Source organism: Tupaia chinensis, unplaced genomic scaffold (assembly GCF_000334495.1).
Source record: "Tupaia chinensis unplaced genomic scaffold, TupChi_1.0 Scaffold143757_1, whole genome shotgun sequence".
NCBI lineage: Eukaryota > Metazoa > Chordata > Mammalia > Scandentia > Tupaiidae > Tupaia > Tupaia belangeri.
In genome coordinates, this window is record NW_006203606.1 from 1 (window position 1) to 21,320 (window position 21,320).

At 35.8% G+C, this 21,320-nt stretch overlaps 1 protein-coding gene across 1 annotated transcript; it reads left to right on the top strand.

Moving 5' to 3' along the window:
- Positions 1 to 1,949: 1,949 nt before the first annotated feature.
- ZSWIM2 (zinc finger SWIM-type containing 2) lies at positions 1,950 to 13,257 on the top strand (the record flags this gene model as incomplete). Its single annotated transcript, XM_006164903.1, has 6 exons — positions 1,950 to 2,160; positions 3,210 to 3,461; positions 7,320 to 7,404; positions 8,598 to 8,710; positions 11,387 to 11,540; positions 12,445 to 13,257. Coding segments are annotated over 6 exons (1,628 nt in total), but the record flags the coding sequence as incomplete, so codon positions are not given.
- Positions 13,258 to 21,320: the final 8,063 nt, after the last annotated feature.

The window sequence follows — 21,320 nt, forward strand, 5'->3', positions numbered from 1 at the left end:
AAGATACATAGACATATGGTGACATGTTAGGAATATTCTTATAGTTTTAGAATAAAAGATAAAGACATACAAAGTAGGAAAACTGTCAAATGCAAAGCTTATAGTAATCTATTCATTCTTAGTACATTAAAAAATAGTTTCCATTCTCCTGCGCATTTGACATTCCTTTATAAAAGATCAAAAAATGCTCAATAACTTTTTAAATATGAAAAGAAATAACATAAGGCAAACATTTTATTCTTTATTTGGTAGGTTTTATTCAGTGTCTGTGCTTCATTCTTATTTTAACCCATTTTTCTTTGACATTAATAAAATTAAACATCTTCCACTGCCTTGTTTACTAGTCATACTTCTTGAGTGAATTGTACTTTGGCTATTTATTGGGATAAAACTGCAAATTCTTTAAGTATAATAGAGATTATCTGTCTTTACAAATGTCTTCCTAGTCTGTTATGAGCCATTTCTCTATGACTTCATTAAATTCTATTACACATATGATTTTTTTTTGTTAAATGTGAGCTTTTCCTTTCCTTTTATGTGTATTGTTTCAGTCTTTTAAATAATCTTTCTTCTATGGGTGGATAGCTTTTGAAACATTTTCTATTAAAGTTTTCTATTATTTTTATTCTTCAATATAGCATTCATGTGTAGCTGTATTCAAGCAGAGTTTGGTGTTGGTTTGAATTCATTTTCTCAATTAATATTGCTCAAAACTACTGTGTAGTTCCTTTTTTCCTTCTTATTATTGAGTTCTTCCATATTATTAAATTTGTTCATATTAGACATAATATGTCAAGTAAGGTTAGCTACATTGTTCTCCTCTTTCAGAATATTCTTATATAGTAGTACACATTATGTTTTTCCAAATTAATTTCAGAAGCATTTGTTTCTTCCTTTTATGCTCCAATTCATGTTATCTCACATGAAATAACTTATACTCAGCTTATGGAATTTTATTCTTCAGTATTTCTGCTACTCTAGAGAATCTTTATTCCCAAAAGCACCATCATTTATTCTTATTTCTCCTTCTCTTTTATAGAGAGCAGATGTCACTGTGTCTCTGCGTCAGTGGCTTTTCTCCCCCAAAGTAAGGCTCATTAAAGTATGATACCCTCCCACAGCCCACCTGCCACACCACCTCAGACAGGAGCAGTTTCTGTATGGAAATGAAACAATGGTGTTCTCAGTGTTTAATATAAGTCAAGGGACCAATAACAGGTAGCATTTAAATTATGGTGTGTTAAGAAGAGGAAAGAGAAAAATGGGATGAAGCATAGGGATGGGCCAGATAATAAAGAATCTAGGATGCTTAGATCAAAACTCTAAGCACTTTGAACATAATTGATGAAAAAAATTCAGAATTTAAAAAATGCACATTATCAGAGTATAGGCAATACAGTTCTGCATCTGTGAAGTACACAGCCTCTGAGATACTCATTTATAGAGACACAAAACTGAAATAGCAAGATGACTCCAGCTGTCTCTCTCTCTCTCTTATCCATTCTTTCATTAATTCATCTAATAAATATTAATTACAGCAATTACTAAGACGTCCTTGTTTTTGGGTTTTTTTGTTAATACCTTAATACTTCATTTCAATTATTTAAATATATTGTTAAAATATTAATTTATGGACAAATGAACAGATGAGAATGTGTGACATGATTATGACATCAATCAATACTAGCATGCCCCAAAACCTTAAATGCATTATTAGCACTGACTCTTCAGTGACAAGAAAAGAGATCATTTCTATCCTTTGTGTGAATGACCTTTTCATGACCTTTGACTCTGAAAGGAATACAAAGACCTAGTCAATGTCAGTGTAATAATTTAACTAAAACTGTCTTTATGATATTTGAAAGAAAAATCTAACTTTCTTTTATGATATAATCCTTCCTATCTCCACTTTTGCCACAGAATTTTAATTCTTTGTGCTTTCTTACTAGCTGCTTTCCAGTTGGGCCTTCTGGAAGGAGAAATAAGTGACTTGCTGCGGGGCATACATCAAGTACGAACACCCCAACCGGGAGCTCGTGATGAAATCGCACACGTGGAGGAAGATGGGTACATTAAACAGAAGGAAATTGGTTCAGAGGATATCTGCTCTATTTGCCAAGAGGTGCTTTTAGAGAAAAAGCTTCCCGTCACCTTCTGCAGGTGATTTTTTGGAGGAAGGAGGATTCAAAACACTTAGGAAAAATGATCATTTAGCGTGCTTGTAACTATTGCATTATGAGACATGTTGATAAGAAAAAACAGAACACTTTACCTATAGCTGATTTATGCTTGTGTTTTTTGTTTTCTAAAATAGATGTTGATGAGAGGGCCTTTTCTTAGTCTAAGTATTCCTGAACTACATTTTAAGGGTGAAAATGAAAACATAACTACACGGGTTTTCTTTTCCCACTTTAAGAAATTAAAGTTAGGTAATTTTCATTTTTGTTTTATAAACAGGAGTATACACCATGGTTAGAGTCATTAAAAAGAGTCTTCTGGAAGCAAAGATTATTTTACTTAGAAACTATAAAAATTTCTTTTCACATTCTCAAAATTCTTTAGACTAATTCAAAATTTCATTTAAGCAAATTGTTCATTGAGAATCACATATTCACCCTAATACAACATTATAAAGTTGAAATTGGAAAAAATAGGCAACCATTTGTTATTGAAATTTTTTATTCTTTTTTTTCTGATTGTTCACCAGCATTTCTATTCACTTTGTAGTTTTTCATGTGGCTGCTTCTATAGTATATTGTAAAATGATTAACTTCTTACCCAAAATTTCTTTGTCCTAGCAGATATTCCATAGCTACTACCATGTATTGTAATGAAAAATAAAATGGTACCCCTGCTGTTAGTAAAGCATTTTGTTTAAAGAATAATTATTGCTAACATTTTCTATTTCATTAAGACTATATTTATTCTTACTTTACAAATGAAAAATATTTCAATGATATAAAAATCATTGGGATAGGATAAAATTTATGTTTGGAATTCTGATGTCCTAAATTAAAGATAACAAATTAAATTTGTCTGTGTGCCTGTAATAAACCTATATATATGGAAAGGTAGTTCAGAGTCTATTTTTATGGAGAATATAAATGGTAGCACTAAAAATTTTTATTTATATAAATATATAATATACACAATGTGTATACATGAAACTGCTGTATACAAATACTAAACTTGAATTTTGTTTCTGATAGGTTTGGCTGTGGCAATAATGTTCACATAAAATGCATGAAGGTCTTAGCTAATTATCAGGATATGGTATCAAACACATCCATGTTGAAATGTCCTCTGTGCAGGAAAGATTTTGCACCACTAAAACTTATTTTGGAGGAATTTAAAAACTCTAGCAAACTTGTGACTGCAGCTGAGAAAGAGCGACCAGACAAACATCTTGGAATTCCCTGTAACAGCTGTAAACAATTTCCAATTGAGGGGACGTGTTATAAGTAAGTGTCACCAGTAAAATTATAACTATGTATTCCTTTTTCTTGCCTTTTTTTAAAAATGAAACTTGGAGTGTTCCAGTTCATGTCCTTTATCTTGCCTTCTTCCACCCACATGTACTGTATTTGCCTGTGTGATCACTGCTTATTTAGGTTTATCGGACTGTTCATTAGCTCAGTCAAGTATATTATGAACTCCAACCTGTACTTCCTTTACTTTTGCAAAGCTATTGGCTTTGCTCTTTAACCTAGATTGAGTCAGTAGTCAGATGGGGTCATCCTAGGGGCCTTGGACCTGGAATATGTTGCTTGGTTTAGATCAGTTTCCAAGTGTGGAGCCTCACTGAATATGTCTCTCCAGGAACTTTCTTTGAATCATCAGTGAAGTCTTTGCCAAAAACTCCAAAGATTGAACCAGAGGGATATTGACCAGATTTATTGTTATTTAGTGTTCCCACCTATTTTAAATTACTATGAGTGCAGGTTTTGTATTCTTTCCTATCTTGTACCTAAATAAAAACAATATAAAAAAGATACTAGAGCAAACAATTTGTACTGTTTTTGTGAATAAACTTCAAGCTTTCTCACAATAGCCACAATAAGCATCAATTAATTGCTATGCCTTGGAAATTGTATTTTCTTAATTAAAATTTTCGGTTAATGAATCATTAAGAAGAAAATGTACTGTTTCAGCATTTGTTTAAAATTTTTCTGAGATGCATCAGTTTTATTGCTTTTCTTTCCTGAAATTATATTATCATAAGCCTAATGTAAATGTCATATACACAAATGTTCTCTCATAAAACCATAAAACTTTCTTAATACCCCAACATCAAACTGCATCGTTCTCCTTTGAATTTAGTCCTTTGTTTTCTGCGTCACACAGAAGAAAATCAGTAGTTAACAAACATCTTTACTGGAAAATGGTTGGCTTAAGATGTTTCCAAAGCTGCATTCTAAATTGAAGAAGGAGGGCAGGGTTTTTACAGATATTTAGCAGGTAGTGTTCAACTAGTTTGAGAAAGGTTGACTAAAGAGGTTTTTAGGAAAACGAATGACTTGATCTTTGCTAGTAGACGCCACCATTTGAACAATATTAACTGGATAGGAACTAGGCACTGAGGACACATGTGAACAAGGGAGAAACAGCTGCAGGGAATGCGGACATTGAAAGGCCATGATGTAAAATTTTCAGTCCTTAGTTGCATATTCTTCAACTGGTTAATGTGTGGCTTCAGTAAATAATCTTAGACCATCAAGTCTTGCATCCAAGTATTTCACTGATGACAGTATGTCCTGATCCAGGGGATGGTTGAACAGGTTTCCTGAGGGAAGGAGTGAGAGACAGGACAAATGACACAGTGTTACAACATGGAGATGACGCAGTGTTACAACTCTTCAGGGTCATCCGGAGATGACACAGTGTCACAGCGCTTCAGGGTCTTCCGGAGACTCTGGAGATGATGCGGTGTTACAACTCTTCAGGGTCGTCTGGTGATTGTGGGCCAGGAATCGTGGTTATAGACATGCTGGTGGGCAGTGATTGGTTGAATGAAGGATTGTAAACGGAGGTTTATGATTGGTTGTTTTTGTGGACCAATCATGAGGTGCCAGATATGCAAATCTGAGGGATTCTAAGCTCACCAATTTGCTATGGGAAGTGGCCAATCAGAGTATGGTTTTGAAGGTGAGGTTTTGAAGGGGAGCCAATCGTGGCCTTTGGCATTGTGTAATTATTTGATCTCTGAGAAACCAGTGATATTCACTGGTGCTCAGCTTCCCACAACAGTACACTGCTCTGTCACTCTGAGCTTTCTGACTGATCTTGGAGTACTAAAGATTATTCTTTCTATTACCCATAAAGAAGTGTACTCTCCACTGTCTGCCCCCTACCTACTGCTGGATACTCTTTTGAGAATATTTTCTCATAACTTCTCTCTGGACTTGATTATCAGCTATTTAGCCCTATCTCAATCCTCTTATAAATTAAAAAATGTAGTTCCATTATTTGTGATGCTGTCCTCCTTCCATTCCTTAAAGTACTGACATTCTTAAGACAAGGAATGGAGAATGGGTAGTGGAAGAAAATCATCAGTCATGCAGTTAGGACTACTTATCCAGTTACAGAAATAAAATGAGGGTTGTAATTGTGAAAGATAAAAATAAAATACTGACATTCAGTCATTGGCCTGAAAAACTGTTTTCATAGTTTGAAGAATAGATTGAGAGACCAATCTGTTGGCATGGTTGGTCTCTCACACATTTACATTTCAGGAGGTACTCTTGTATGGCTGAGGTTCAAAGCCCAGAAACAGTGGCCTGAAAATTACACCAGGCATATGTGTATGTGTGCCCAAAGTCCAAAGAGGAAAATGGAGAAGGAATTCCAGCATGAAAGTCCTCACTGGGGCAGGAGGAATTTCTCATTTTCCCTCTGTCTCTCTTTCTCTCTCCAGCAAGCACTTGTGCCCAATGACAAAACAAACAAAAAAATTGAAAAAAGAACAAAAATAGGCTGAGCAAGAGACAAGATAAACTAGAAACCTCTTCATTTCCTTCTTCACTGAAGTTCTACAATATAGCTACTTCATCTTTCAAGAGATTAATTCCAAAAATATCAAACATATGTTAAAATATAGAAATGCTTCACTCTACATAGCTTACTTGGATTTATCAAATACATTGCACCATTGCTCTGACCCACTAATGTTAATTACTAAGAAGCTTCCCTATATAAATAGTAATAATTAATAAATTAGTATTTGCTTCATTTAAGATGTCTAAAGTATGTATTTTCCAAATTTCTCACAGAAATAGTATTCTACATCTTTGATAACTTGAATAAGAGAATAAGTTTATTTGACCACTGCTCAGAATATTATCTGGCAAATTTTGCTGCAAATCAATTCAAATCCTCTGCTTTTTGTGATTTTTTTATAAATGACATAAACTTGAGATGGAGCTTTTGTAGAAAGTACAGGTTTATTTGGTTGGTTGGTTTTGATCTTTAGATAGTTTATTGTTTTTCTTTACATATATTTGCCTTTTTCCATCCTGCAAGGTCAGAAAGGGAATAAAAAATAATTCCTTCTTTCAAGAATTATGTTGCTAAGTGTAATCCTAGCATTCATAAAGCAATTGGAAAGCAACACTACATAATCAAATAACAAGAGTATTTAATAGGCTGAAACTCTAGCAGCTAAGGTCTAAGAAGGCATTATGGAAGGCGTAGATGGATATGTTAGGCAAAATAATGTGGTCTTCTAAATATGTGCACGTCCTATGTATGCCTAGACCCTGTATATCAGGTTATATATTATAAGGTAACTAAGGTTATAAAAGGAATTAAGGCTTCTTATTAAGTAACATTGAAAAAAAAAGTTATTCTGCATTGCCTGGTTAACTAAATTATCTGGGGTTCTTAAAACTGAAAAAGGGAGACAAGTCAGAGGGAAACGTAACTGTTCAAGTAAGACAGAGATATACTACATTGCTTGTCTTGAAGATGGAAGTTAGAGCCACATACTAGGCTAAGAAATATAAGAAATGCAGAAGATGAAAAGGTCATGGAAACAGACTCTCCTCCAGAAACTTCAAAAGTAATGCAGCCCTGCCAGTCTCTTGATTTTAGCCAATTGTGACTCATGTCAAAATTCTATTCCATAAAGTTTAAAATAATAGATTTATGTTGTGTAAACTGATATATTTGTGGTAATTTTTTACAACAGCAGGAAACTAGTAGACATTGTGGCTCAAGATGGGTCTTGCCATGCTTGGATAATTCCCTGGAAATTATGGTTAGAATTTTTTATAAAATTATCGCAGTAATTGAATGTTTTCTTCCATATTTTGCATTTTCAGGTGCACTGAATGTATAGAATTTCACTTATGCCAGGAATGTTTTGATAGCTGTTGTCATCTTTCTCACACATTTACATTTCGGGAGGTACAGTATCCATCTTGAATGTAATGTAGTGTTCGTATTTGTCCTACTGTAAAGTTAAGTCTAAGGAGAATAGATAACACTCTGGAAACACTCTGGAATAGAGTAGATTGATTTTTAATGAAAATGTAAAACCTAGAGACCAGCATATGGAGTAATCGCTGGATTCCCACATGACCAACCACTATTCAAGTCCCGGACCCAGCAGCTCGAAACTCATGCTGAGTGCATGTGCATGCATGCCCAAAATTCCAAAAGGAGAATGGAGGAAAAGGGATTGCAGCACAGCCATCCCCACTGAGGGATGATTTCTTGCTTTCTGTCTGTCTCTCCAGCTAATGCACACATCCTATAGCAAAAATCCCTCTCAAAAAACAAAACAAAATAAAACAAAGAATTCTTTGTGTGTGTTTTTTTTTAATTGCCTAAGGGCACTTGAGCTTGTCAGACAGAACAAACACTCCCCAATGGAGTATGATCACACTGCAGCCTCTTCTCCACTTTTCCATCCTGTCAGGAACTAGGGCACGTATGCACATGGCATGTTTCTCAGAAAGCCGCCAAGGCTAGGATTAGAACTGTGTTTTTCCATATTGGATCTGGCTGTTTTAAACTATAAGGCTATGGGTACAGTCTAAGAACTCTTTTGTATAGGAATGCCCAAGAAAACCAGTTGATACACTCGTAATTTATAAAATCCGGCACAATAAAAAACATCTTCTGCCATTATAAATAAATCTTAAGAACAAGAATTATAGCCATCAAACTTGAAAATTCATTATTTAAAAAACATAAATCATCTTAATATATATTAACACTGACAACCATATATGGCTTAAAATTCTTTTACATCAACAATGAAACATGGATTTTTAAGGAGATCATTTTCAACTATACACGTAATAGTACTCTTAATGCTGGTAATACTACCACCTTCTTATTATACAAAATAAAATATCTACAATTATCATTATTAATATTTTTACCTTATAAAGTACTGTCATAGTAGCTGAATGATAATGTATGAGACTTACTAAAAATGTGTAAAATTTTTAATGTGGCAAAAATAATAAGTATGTTTAAAAATGTTGAGTGTATCATTCATGTTGTTATTGCTGTGCAACCTACTAATTTTAATCCACAAAATAAAAATTTTCATGATTTGCAAAATAATACCCACTTTTTACCTGTTACAGAAGAGAAACCAGAGATGGAAATTACTAGGGAAAAAAACAGATGCAGTTGTAAAATATGCAGATATTACAAAGAAGATAGAAGAAAAGATGCCACATTTTCAAGAAAAGCAAGGGTGAGGTTCTAAGTAAAATTTACATTTCTTATATGACTTGGAGACTCTGAATGATTTTTAAGTTGAATAAATTTTATTTATTCCTTTATGTAAAAAATAATTTATTGAACATTTACTATATATCTGGTAATATTACCACGTGGAAAGGAAAGCAAGATTCTAAAGTTATCCTGTCTGAATCCAATCCTAGCTGCACCTCACATTATCTGTACTGGGTTAGTTCACTTCTGTCACATGTTCCTCATAGTTAAAATGGGGATAATTGTAAGACCAAATTCACATGATTTTTTTTAGTATCAAATGAGGTAAAACACATGGTAGATATTCAAAAGTTACCTAAGGTCGTCGAAAAAGCCGTGACGTTATTTTTTTCTGTTTTTCTATGCAAAAGTGAATTATGACTTTTCAGACAACTCAATATTATGAGTTCTACCAGAGATTGTACTAGGTATCAGACATATAGTAGTGTCTTCATTAACCAAATAATCATCTAAATAAATATAAAATTAAAACTGACAAGTAATATAAAGAAAAGATATAGGAGGATTTGAGAGTTGCCATTGAAATAATTAGCTTTTAGGGAAAGGAATTCTTTTCTGCTTTATCCTTTCCTCTCTTTACCCCCTATTTCATCTCAATGGAGGAAGAAGAATGAACAGTTAGTCATATTTCAGGACTTTGATTCGGCTGTTTACTAGTGGACAGGTCTTGAGTAGTCACACTCCATATCACTTAAGAATATTAAACATGCTGTGCATTAGTAAAAGTTTAAGGGGGCCAGTACAAGGTATGGTGGTTACGGCGCTAGACTCTCACATGGCTGACTGTGGTTCAAATCCCAGTTCTAGGGCTTGAAACTCACACCAGCCTCATGGGCTTGCTTGCCCAAGACCCTAGGATGAGAATGGAGGAGAAGGGATTGTGGCATGGTCATAAGTTCAGGGGTGGGGGTCGGGGGTGTGATTTCTCACTTGCCCTCTCACTGACTCTCTGTCTCTCTGGCAAATACATGCACCTATGGCAAAATTCTTAAAGAGAAGAAAGATTATGTACATTATAAAATATATTCAAAAAAGACAATTTTTGCAAGATAGGGACCAGCAGTTAGCGTAATGGCTATGTCGCTGGACTCCCATGTAGTCGACTGCGGTTCGAGTCCCGGACCCTGTGGCTTAAAACTCACGCCGGGTGCGTGTGCGTACGTGCCCAAGATCCCGAGAGGAGAATGGAGGAGAAGGGATTGCGGCGTGACCATCCCCCCGGGGGGTGATTTCTCGCTTTCTGTCTCTATGTCTCTCTCTGTCTGGCTGGCAAGCGCACGCGCCCTATAGCGAAAAACCTCTCAAAAAAAAAAAAGATAGGATAAAATTGAAATATTCTTTAAAAATAATTTTAATGAATCAAACAAATGAAAATGATCTTATTCTCAATAGATATAGGGTCATCAGAAGTCATAACATTTTTCATATATCATGACTTTTCTGATGATGCTACACACACACACACACACACACACATACACTGCATCCCCCCACACACACCCCACACACAAACACACATATATAGAAATCACATAAATGTATTTTTCTATCCAAACCCTATGAAGATTTAGCTCAGCCCTGTGGCTACTCCACACCCTTTGGAAACCAGAGCTCTTTGGGGGCATAAAATGAACTTACACAAAAGTTCTCCTATTTCATTTCCCCTCACCAGGTATCATACTTCATTCTACTATTATGATAAATTATAGACTAAAGGCTAAACTTAAGAAATATTTGGAAGTAGGGAGTTGAGATGGAGAACATTAGGAAAAGGAGAGCATCCTAGCTAGAAAAATTAGAATGAATAAAAGAAGGAAAGGGAGACAGAAAGTGGCATGGTAGTTAAGGCACTGGATTGACTGCTGTTTGAGTCTCAGAAGCTTGAAAATCATGCCAGGTGTGTGTGTGTGTGTGTGTGTGTGTGTGTGTGTGCACCCAAAAGGAGAATGAACAAGAAGAAACTGTGCATGGGCATTCCCCCGCCAAGGGTGATTGCTCAATTTCTCTCTCTCTCTCTGACTACATGTGTGTGGGTGGGGGGGAGACTAAAAGAATTTTTAAAATAAAAACAGGAAAGAGTCTTGAGCTCAAAACAGTGAATAACAACCTAGGAGAACACTAAAAATACACTTCTCTTTTAGCCACCCCACTCAGGGTCCTGCCTTTTTTATTATCTAGACACACACATCAGAGCCTGTTGATATCTAGCTGTGGGGAGAGCAGCAGGCAGTAGACATTTTTAAATCGAAAATAAGAGATCTCGGTAAAAGCAATTTCTGAAGCAAGATGAGGGTAATATGCTACAGACTAATGAGAAACGTGAACTTTTCTGAAGACAAATATATTTAAACTTTGTTCTGAATGACTGAATTTTTGGAACGCAAATGACCTTTTAACCAAGCTTCTAATTTTAAATATTTGCTTTGTCTGTTTTGCCAGTCCCTAATGGTATCAAATAAGCAGTGGATTCTCTTTATATCTCATTTCTTTAGGTCAGAACTTTTGGCACAAAAATGCAATGCATTTCCTTTTGTTCTAGAAAACTTGGATTTGTTTGATTTGCATGTGCTAATGATTAGTTCCAGATCTGTAATAATATATGAGCATTTATAGCTCTGTTCTTATTCTCTTTCAGCCAGGTTTACACACCAAAATATGTTGTAAAGTCACTACCTCTCCTACTGATTACAAAACATAGTAAGCTGCTTGCTCCAGGCTACCAGTGTCGACTTTGTTTAAAGGCATTTTGTCTTGGTCAACATACAAGGTTGCTACCATGTACTCACAAGGTAAAAAGCCACAGGATTTTAGCTTGACGTTTCCTATAGAGTCAGTTTTCACATATAAAGTGACAATTTAAATGTCTCCTCTCACTTTTTAGTTGCAGTATGGGTGAAAGTGTTCAAATTGCCCAACATATGTAGAAGAGATACTGCATAAACTTTTAGAAAGTAGTTTTGCTTATGAGAATGTATCCCCATTGATTAGGGCTTATTTTTGTATCCACTGTCCAGGAAAGATTAAATGGTACTGGAAGTTAGATTCTTTTCTCTACTTTAATTATGTATGAGAAGAAAATGCTTATAAAATACTAACAATTTGCTATTTATTTTTATGATTATTTAGATGAAATATAAATGCCTATATTGACATAGTTAATTATTATTTTGTAAGAACCTATTAAAGTCTAATACTACTTGACCACTATATAGTGCATAGCCAAGTTTTTCCTGAAATAAAGGTATTTCAATAATTTTCTAACTTTAGTGACACCCTTAAAATGACTGTTTATTTTATTTCTGAAAATATGATTTATTTTATAACTTACTATCACAAGATCCATTTTAAACTCTAAGTGTTATGACTTTATTTTTAATAATTTTCATTAATTATAAATAGACAACAGCAAGATTAATAGCTTGAGTAAGTAATAAGTTTTTAACAAAATTGCAAGTGATACCCATACAACATATTTTCCATGTTGAAAATGGAAATCTGTCCAACAAAAAATCAATTATATTTTTGTTAATTTCTTCAAACTATTTTCTTAAAACTTGATAAGTTATCATTGCCTTTCATTTTTGCTAAATAGTTTTACTATTCATAGTTATGAAATGGAAATTTTACATAAATAATATGGATTATAAAAAAATCATTATAGTTCTGATTCACTTATAACCTTTTCTTTTTAAGTTTCATAGAAAATGTATTGACAGTTGGTTATTCCACAAATGCAATTCATGCCCTATTGATGGACAAGCTATATATAATCCTTTAATCTGGAAAGATACAGCAATGAATGGACAAGGGCATCAGTCTGTTTCAAACATAGACATCACTCATCCATCAAAGCAGGAAGAACCAGAACTTTTTATTCCTGGTACTGGATTAGTCTTAAAACAAAATAAACTTGGAACTTTACCTAGCTTACCTCAACATATTTCTGAAAAATCTAAAACACCTCCAAGTCCAACAGATATCTATCAGAATATAACAGTAGATGACCTTTGCTCTGTAAAGTTGGATAATTCAAGTGCAAGAAAATTAATCTATGAATATAAAATCAGCCAACATTTCCCCAAGTATCTTCAGGATTTACCCACAAGATCATTTGAGAAAATGTCATCTCAAACCTTTTTTCCTTCTATTGCTCATAAAAATATTACATGTCTCACTGGAACGGAAAATTCATGTATCAGTGAAAAATACCGCACCAGTCAAAGCCAGAAGATGACCAAAAGCTGTAAATGCATTAACCACAATCCAAAGAAGACGCTTGGTACTGAAATAAGAGAAGACAACAGGATCTCAAATACTTTACATCCAGAGGATATAAATCTCATTGTCAATTGGCATACAACTAAACTTAGTTTGTCCAAAAGATATAATAATTGTATGGGGAAAATTAGAAAAAAAGGTAGTCATCTATCAAAACAACCTATACCTCATTCCTTACATACAAAAAGTACTGAACTATCTTTAATAATGGAAGGAGTTCAATTGTGAAAAATATTTTTGATTACCAGAAATTATTTGAATATTGAATATAAAATGGTTTTTGTAGAATATAAAAAAATGCATACACACCTATGATAAATGCATATGAAATTCTCTGTGTCTGTCTACATCTATGAATAAATCACTATACCTAAAATAATTTAAGAAAGTATTCATTACTTATAAGACTTATGGCACTAGGTGCCTCAGTATGTATGTTTAGGATGTTATGAACAGTCTTTAGAGCTTTTATATTTTACTTGACACTGATTTTAAAAATGTTTAATTTAAAGAAATATATTTCCCTCCTTAGAGTCACTGTTTCATATATTCCACTCGATAACATATGACAAAGAGGGACTACTTCCAGTTACTTGTATATTTTTTGCATTTTTCTTAACACCAATCCTCCAAACCTGTAAAAGAATCCAGGTGCTTTAAAAACAACAACAACAACAACAAAAACAAAACATTAGACTCTCAAAGGAGTTTTCTTCTACATGAAATGAAAATAAAATATAATGCTATATGTTTTTCCACATTTATGATGGTTTTACCATCTTTTGAGAAACTATATTTTATAAGTACTACCAAATTCGTTGATATAATCACTACTAAAAATCAGTTTTCTTAAAACCCTCTATATTTTCAAAATAACCATTATTTCAAAATGTTCATTTGAAAAACATAACTTGGATTATAATTTTTTTAAATTCTACGGCTCAGTACCTTCTTAAATATTTTTAAAAACACTGATGATATTATTAACTATTATTATCAGAAACAAAGAGAAACCTCACATGATTTTCGTTGTTGTTATGGTGGTTAATGGAATATATAGTTCTGTGAAACAAATCTTGGCGATAACAAGAAAATCTTGGAGAAAATAGTATTTGAATTTAAAGAAATGATTAACTGGGAACCAGCAGTTAGTGTAATGGCTATGTTGCTGAACTCCCATGTAGTCAACCGCGGTTCGCGTCCCGGACCTGGTGGCTTAAAACTCACGCCGGGCGCGTGTGCGTGTGTGCCCAAGATCCCGAGAGGAGAATGGAGGAGAAGGGTTTGTGGCGTGACCATCCCCCCTGGGGGGTGATTTCTCGCTTTCTGTCTCTATGTCTCTCTCTGTCTGGTGAGCACATGCGCCCTATAGCAAAAACCTCTCCAAAAAAAAAAGAAGAAATGATTAACTGGGCAAGCAGGTGGTGTGGTGGTGTGGTGGTATAGTGGTTAAGGTGCTAGAATCCTACATGGCTGACAGCAGTTTGGGTCCCAGACCTGGTGGCTAGATTTCTCACTTGCCCTCTCTCTCTGTCTCTCTTGCATTAATTTAATAATAATAATAATAATAACAAATACAATTAAATAATTCTTTTTAAAAGTAAGGAAATGATTTATTAAATTGAAGTTAATCGCAGACAGAAATTACAAAAATAGAATTCAGAAATGGTAACTGAAAGTTTATTAGAACATGAACTGCATTTTTTAAATGAATGAATGTTTGGCTTGCTTCTGATACACAAAAGGATGGCCAAATATATATGTCATCCATCCAGGATTTTATCGGCCTATATTTTTTGAAAGATAGGCTTAACCAAACAATTTTCCAATTAATACTTCTTGTGTTTTATCCCTTTTTAAAAGAATTATTGAAAAAAGTTTAAAATCCTTTAGAAAATAAAACCTGAGAATGCTATCAAGTAGCAATAAGAGATTGAGATGCTAGCCAAGAAGACCAATGATATACAGCGTTTAGTTATGCTAAAGATATAATATGGATACTATTAATGTACTAGTCTAATTTGTTAATAATCTCTCTGCAATTATTATTTTAGTCTTGTTATTGCAGCAATACAAGGAGTCTCCAGAAAGTCCATGAAAAATGTATATTATGAAAACAAATCATGCATGGCTTTCAATTTTTTGCACAAAAATAAACTTGTATTATAATTCCATTTTCCTTTTTTTTTTTTTTTTGAGAGAGAGAGATTTTTGCTATAGGGCATGTGCTATCACTAGACAGACAGAGACAGAAAGTGAGAATTCATTTGTCAAGGGAATGGCCACACTGCAATCCCTTCTTCTTCATTCTCCTCTCAGGATTTTGGGCACACACACACACACACACACACGCATGCACACACTCAGTGTGAGTTTCAAGTCACTGGGTTTGAGACTCGAACCACAGTTGACCACTGTGGGAGTCCAGTGCCTCAACCACCAGACTACCCGCTGGCCTCTACAATTCCATTTATCTATGAACACTTTGAAGTCTCCTCATCGACTATATACAAAATATCCATGCATCAAAAAAGGGAGTAGAAATTAACTATTACAATAGCAATTCCTTATGATTATATGAGCAAGATTTGCCAAAGTTGGGGTTATGAATTATGTGCCTTAAAAGGGAAAGTTAAACCATTTAAGGTGCTTTTTATTTTAAATTAGACAAAATGAATTTCACAAAGGGTATCTATTTTCTATGAATAAAAGTCATGTTGCTGAGGAAGAAGAAAGGCCAGAGATTGGCATACTATGGATATGTGGGCAGTGGTGAATGACCTGACAGGCTGATCAGGCCCTAGGGAAAAAAAAGATTAAGGTCGAGCAGGCCTCAGTTATGGGCTTATAGATGTCCATATAACAAGGGTACTGCCAAAAGCTCTGCCCGTTATCAGGATTTTCTCTCACCACTGTCTTTTAAAGCCATCTTTCTTAACAGAGGACAGTTGCCATTTATTTTCAGTTTGCACTCAATACTCAGCTGACTCATTCAGAATCCAAGCCCAGGTTTCTCACTGCCATCTGATCAAAGGTGTAAGCTTCCGTGTAAGCACTGATCCAACTTTGGTAGATAACATGGGGCAGTTGGCTCTCTGCTCAAGCAGTGACTTCTGATATTGCTCATGCTCAAGAGTAGATAGAACAGTTCCATATTATGATAGGCTGCTGTGGGCTCAACCAACTTTACCATCTAACAGATCTAACAGACTCCAATTAATAATGTGCATTCGTAGATACATGATCAGTCGATTGTTATCCCATGGTCAAGTCTCCATATTTACCAGGGCACGTCATGAGTTGTTTTTCAAAAGACAGATTTCATGGCTTTGCTACAAAACCTATAGGACTTGCATGTGATTCTCTAACTTGGGGTTGTCAGAAGCACTACAGGTCATCATTACCCACTATCGACATCTCTAATACCATAGCATCTGCCAGGTTGTACGACTCAAGCAGTTTAGCTACGTATACCAAATCTAGACCTAAAGTAGAGCTCTTTACTGTTCTGTGTCTCACCAAAGCTGGCAACCAATGACATCATCCAGCATACAGCCCACAGTAGTCCTCCCAGGGATGAAATAGTGGAATATGCCACCTCCATAACTCAAAAGATAACTTCTTTGAGCTTTCTTCTTTCTAGAGAGAAGTACAAGATAAGATCTTTTGTCTTTCATTTTGGAGTGGCTTTTGTGGCATGCCCTGCCTATAGAAGCCCTGAAATTTTTAATAATGTGAAGGTCCCTGATTCTTTGTCCCATTTTCTGGAGCATGTGTCTTACCAAGGAGTATATTAACGTCTTGCTTGTCTGGCCTAATTAACACAACGGCATCGATGTAGTGGATCAGTGCAATGTTCTGCTGGTTGTCCAAGTGGTCCAGAAAGCAGGTGAGTTAATGCAGTTCTAGAGGAAAATTGTAAATGTGTCTAATTGCCTTTCCCATGTAAATGAGATCTTCCTAATCTCTCACTGGAATATAATGGCTGCATTTACCATATTAATCACTGTATGTTGTACCTGAGGAACATTGATCTCCCTCGCAAAAACACCACGTTTGGCACAGCTGCTGCAATTGGGATTACGTCTTGATTGAGTTTACAGGCACTTGCTCTCCTCTTTAAGGATCATTCCAGCTTTTGAAAGGGCTCTACTGGTGAGTTAAATAAAGACTTGGTAAGAACCAATACCCCTGCATCTTCTAGATTCTTAAAGGTTGGCACTTATTTTCATCATCCACCTAAACAGAATTCAGCATGGAGGCTCTGTGTTAAGCACTAATACCTGTGGAAAGAAGTCTCCTCATCCTCTATAATTTTGACATTTTGTTCATCATCTCACCTCACCCTAGTCTTTTCTCTGCAAAAGAAAATAAGATTGGCAAAGGCAAAAGTAGAACTATAAAGCTTCGGTCATAGTTCTACCACAAATAACTATGGAATTCAGGCAGTCTCAGGAAGGGTGTGCACTTGGGCAAGGTGTGCTTGGCAGCTGAGACAGACTTTGAAGAAGCTGACAGCTGCAGAGTGTCTGCAGATAGCATTCCCAACAGCTGAAGCAGCAAGGCCCCTTCTTTCAAAGCTAATCTGAACAATCCATTATCTGGAAAAAAAAAAAATAGACTAAAGAAACATTTAGGAAGACCAGCAGATGGCGTAATGGTTACATCACTGGACTCTTGCATAGTCGACCACTGTTTGAGTCCCATATCTGGAGGCTTCAAACTCACACTGAGTGCTTGTGTTTCTGAGTCCAGGATCCCAAGAGGAGAATGGAGAAGAAGGGATTGCAGCATGGCCATCCCCGCCAAGGGGATTATCTCTCTCTCTCTCTCTCTCTCTCTCTCTTTCTCTCTCATCCTCTCTCTCTCTCTCTCTCTTCCTCTCTCTCTCTTTCTCACTCTCTTTCTCTCTTTCTCCTCTCTCTTTCTCTCTCTCTCTCTCTCTCTCTCTCTCTCTCATGTGTGTACACACTATAGCAAAAAATTATCTAAAAAAAGAAATAAAAAATAAACATTTGGGAGGTTATCGTGGAAGAAATGGAGGAAAATGGGTCAAAACAATTCTCTTTGTGGTAGATATTACTGTGCTCACCAATATCTGGTTCAATCCTGGGATTTGAGAAACCACATTTCCCAGCCCTGTTGGACTTAGGCAGGGAACTGTAACTAGCTCTGACTGATGAAATGTGGAGAAAGAATGTTACTTCCAAACAGAGACAAAAGCTTCTTCCCCATCCAATCTCTCTTTCCCAGCCACAGTAACTGGGGGCCACATATTCCAGAAGGTGCAAGAACAAAGTAAAATAGATCCTCTGTCAGCTTGTGTCCTTCAGATAAGCAGTTAAATACAAATTTAGAGGTTAGAAGAAAGGTCTGAGGTACAAATATACTTGCAGAGGTCATAGGTGTGTAAGCAAAAGCATGTGAATAGGTAACGCCAGCTAAGGGGTGAACGGTGAGTAAATAGGACAGAACTCTGAAAAGCTCCAATGTATGAATCTGGGAAGACACTAGCAAAGAAGGCTGAGGAAGAGAAATGTTCTAATTTTGCCTAAAAAAAATACTGTTTTGCTTTAACAATATGAAGACATTAAGTGATTTTAGTGAGGGAAGTTTAAGTGGAGTGTGGGAAGAAATGTCACATTAGCCTGGGTTGAAAATCAAAATAGCAAGTAAGGACATTGGGACAGGGTGTACACATCACCAGGGAGGGAGTTCATGAATAAATGAAGAGATAAAACATTGGGTTGTTGGAAAAGTCATGACTGTCGGTGTCTGCCAGCAAGTTTAAAGAGTAACATCTCTCCGGATGGTAATACTGTCAGCATCTGCCCTCAGGTCCTGTGAAGGAAAAAAGAGGAAGGAGGAAGATGCAGAAACGGAGATGCAGGTGAGCACAGACAAGCTGTGCTGCTCAGTCATACTGAGCTTCTTTATTTATACATTTTACCAGGCACAGTGAACTGTTTGCGAGCTTTCAAGGATGTGGTTGAAATTCTACAGTTAGAGATAAGACTAGTGTAGACGTTTTTTGACCTTGTTGGTATCATGTGTGATCGTATTACACATCATAGGTCAAGGCCGTTTACTTATGCTGTTCCTCTGCAGCTCTGAGGAAGGCTGTCTGAGTATGCATCAAGGAGGATAATGTGTAAGCCATAAACATTATGCAGAACAGGCATCGCATGACCTAGCCATGGTCAGGATGTTTCCCGTGTTCCACAGATGTTTCCACAGAACTCCCGACATCTAAGGCATGAGTCAGCCAGCCCAAGTGAGTAATTAACAAGGCATGCAGGTAACTGCTTTATTCTGCCAGGCTGTATACCCTCACACATGACACATTTTTGCTTCGAAAAACAGAAAAAATACTCATGACTTTTTTGACAACCCAATAGTAACTGGAAGGGAGAATGTTTCCAAGATTTTTTTGAAGCTGCAACTTGAATATGCTTAAATGTCACTGTAGATACAGCTGATGTGTGTGATGATTGATGTAACATTCCTGGGAGGGGGGAAGGATTTGGAGTGCAAGTGGTGGAATACTTTTCTACTTTTCTTATAACTTCTCTTAGTCCCTCATCAAAAATCATAAAGCTTAGGAGCCGAAATTTTGGAGATCATTCCATTATCATGCGGCCAACAGATGATCCATGGAAAAATGAAGTTTAAAATGTTATGTTCCACCTGAGGTCACAGAGAAGGTGAGGATCCAAAACTACAGAAAAAAACTGAAAGCAGATATTTCCTTGCTCCTAGTATCCTATGCTTGAGCATTCATAGCTTTTTAATTAAGGGGTTATTATATTGAACCATTTCAAATTAATCTTTTGTAGAGACTTCTGCTAGGGAATGCTTTCTGGAGTTCATAAAGGCAAAACATTGTTCTTTTGTTTTGTTTTAGGTTTTCACATATGGCACATGGGCTCACTAGAGAAGACAGAGACAAAGAGAGGGAAAATGAGAAATCACCCCTCCCCCGGGGGAATAGTCACACCAGAGTCCCTTCTCCCCCATACTCCTCTCAGGATCTTGGGCATGCTTTCACATGTTCCCACCATGGTTTTCAAGCCACCAGGTACAGGAGTTGAACCACAGCCAGCCATGTGGGAACCCAGCCACCTTCAGCACCACAGCACCCGCTGGCACCCCAACATTATTCTTTTCATTGGGTATAAGCAACATTCATTGTCAGTATTAAACTGAGCAAATATTTTCATGGCTATTATCATGATTATTTACTACATATATATTGTATATAGCTTGTTCATATCGTAATAAATATTTTATTTAGGAAAGTCATGAAATATTTAGAGGTATATATTTCTAGGAACATGTTTTTTAAGAGAGAGAGTTTTGCTATAGGGCACCTGTGCTCACTGGAGAGACAGAGAGACAGAGAAACAGAAAGAAATTATCCCCCAAGGAGATGGCCACACCACAATTCCTTCTCCTCGACTCTCCTCCTGGGATCCTGGGCACACACACACATGTGCCTGGTGTGAGTTTTAAGCCACTGGGACCAGGACTCGAATTGCGGTCAACTACATGGCAATTCAGTGACATAACCATTACAGTATCTGCTGGTCCCCGCAGGAACATATCTAAAAGTAATTAGAGAATTAAAAACTAATGGAGCTGCTTTTTACCAAGAGATGACTACTGTGAAACAAGTTCTACTTTTAATGTGTTCTTTAAAGAAGATGACCACTTTCTTTGAAAAGTTAAAATGTATTTACTACTGGGTGAAAGAATGAGTCCCTTGAGATGAAGGGAGAATTTTTATGTTATAAAGACGTTATTTTATATAAAAGATAATTTGGCATATTTCAGAGGCTTAAATCACTAGAGAGGCTCAGTGTTTGAAAAATCTAATCTCAGTTTGTAAATAAACTTTAGTGTTTTGTGACCATCTGTTTTCCCAAATGAAACACGTTTCTAGGATGTAGGCTTGTTGAAACATTTGAGACATTGACAGTAAGGAGCAGAAGCTATAACAATTGAAGATCACATTGAGCCTCAGATGCTACTCATTTAGCAGTAATACACCAGAGTATTCTTACAGTGCAAGGGAATGAAGAAAATTTCTCTTGGAAAGGCACGTTACACCCTAAGATCCTTTCTTTGCCTAAGATACCAATATTGAGGTTCCATGTTTCCGATCCATTTAGAATTCAGGACTGCGTGTTTGTGTATACATATACACTTATTTTGGAAATTTTTCTTTGTGGGTTTTAGGAAAGTGTTAGTTTTGAGAAGTAAATAAATAATTAATTGCATGAATAATTTAA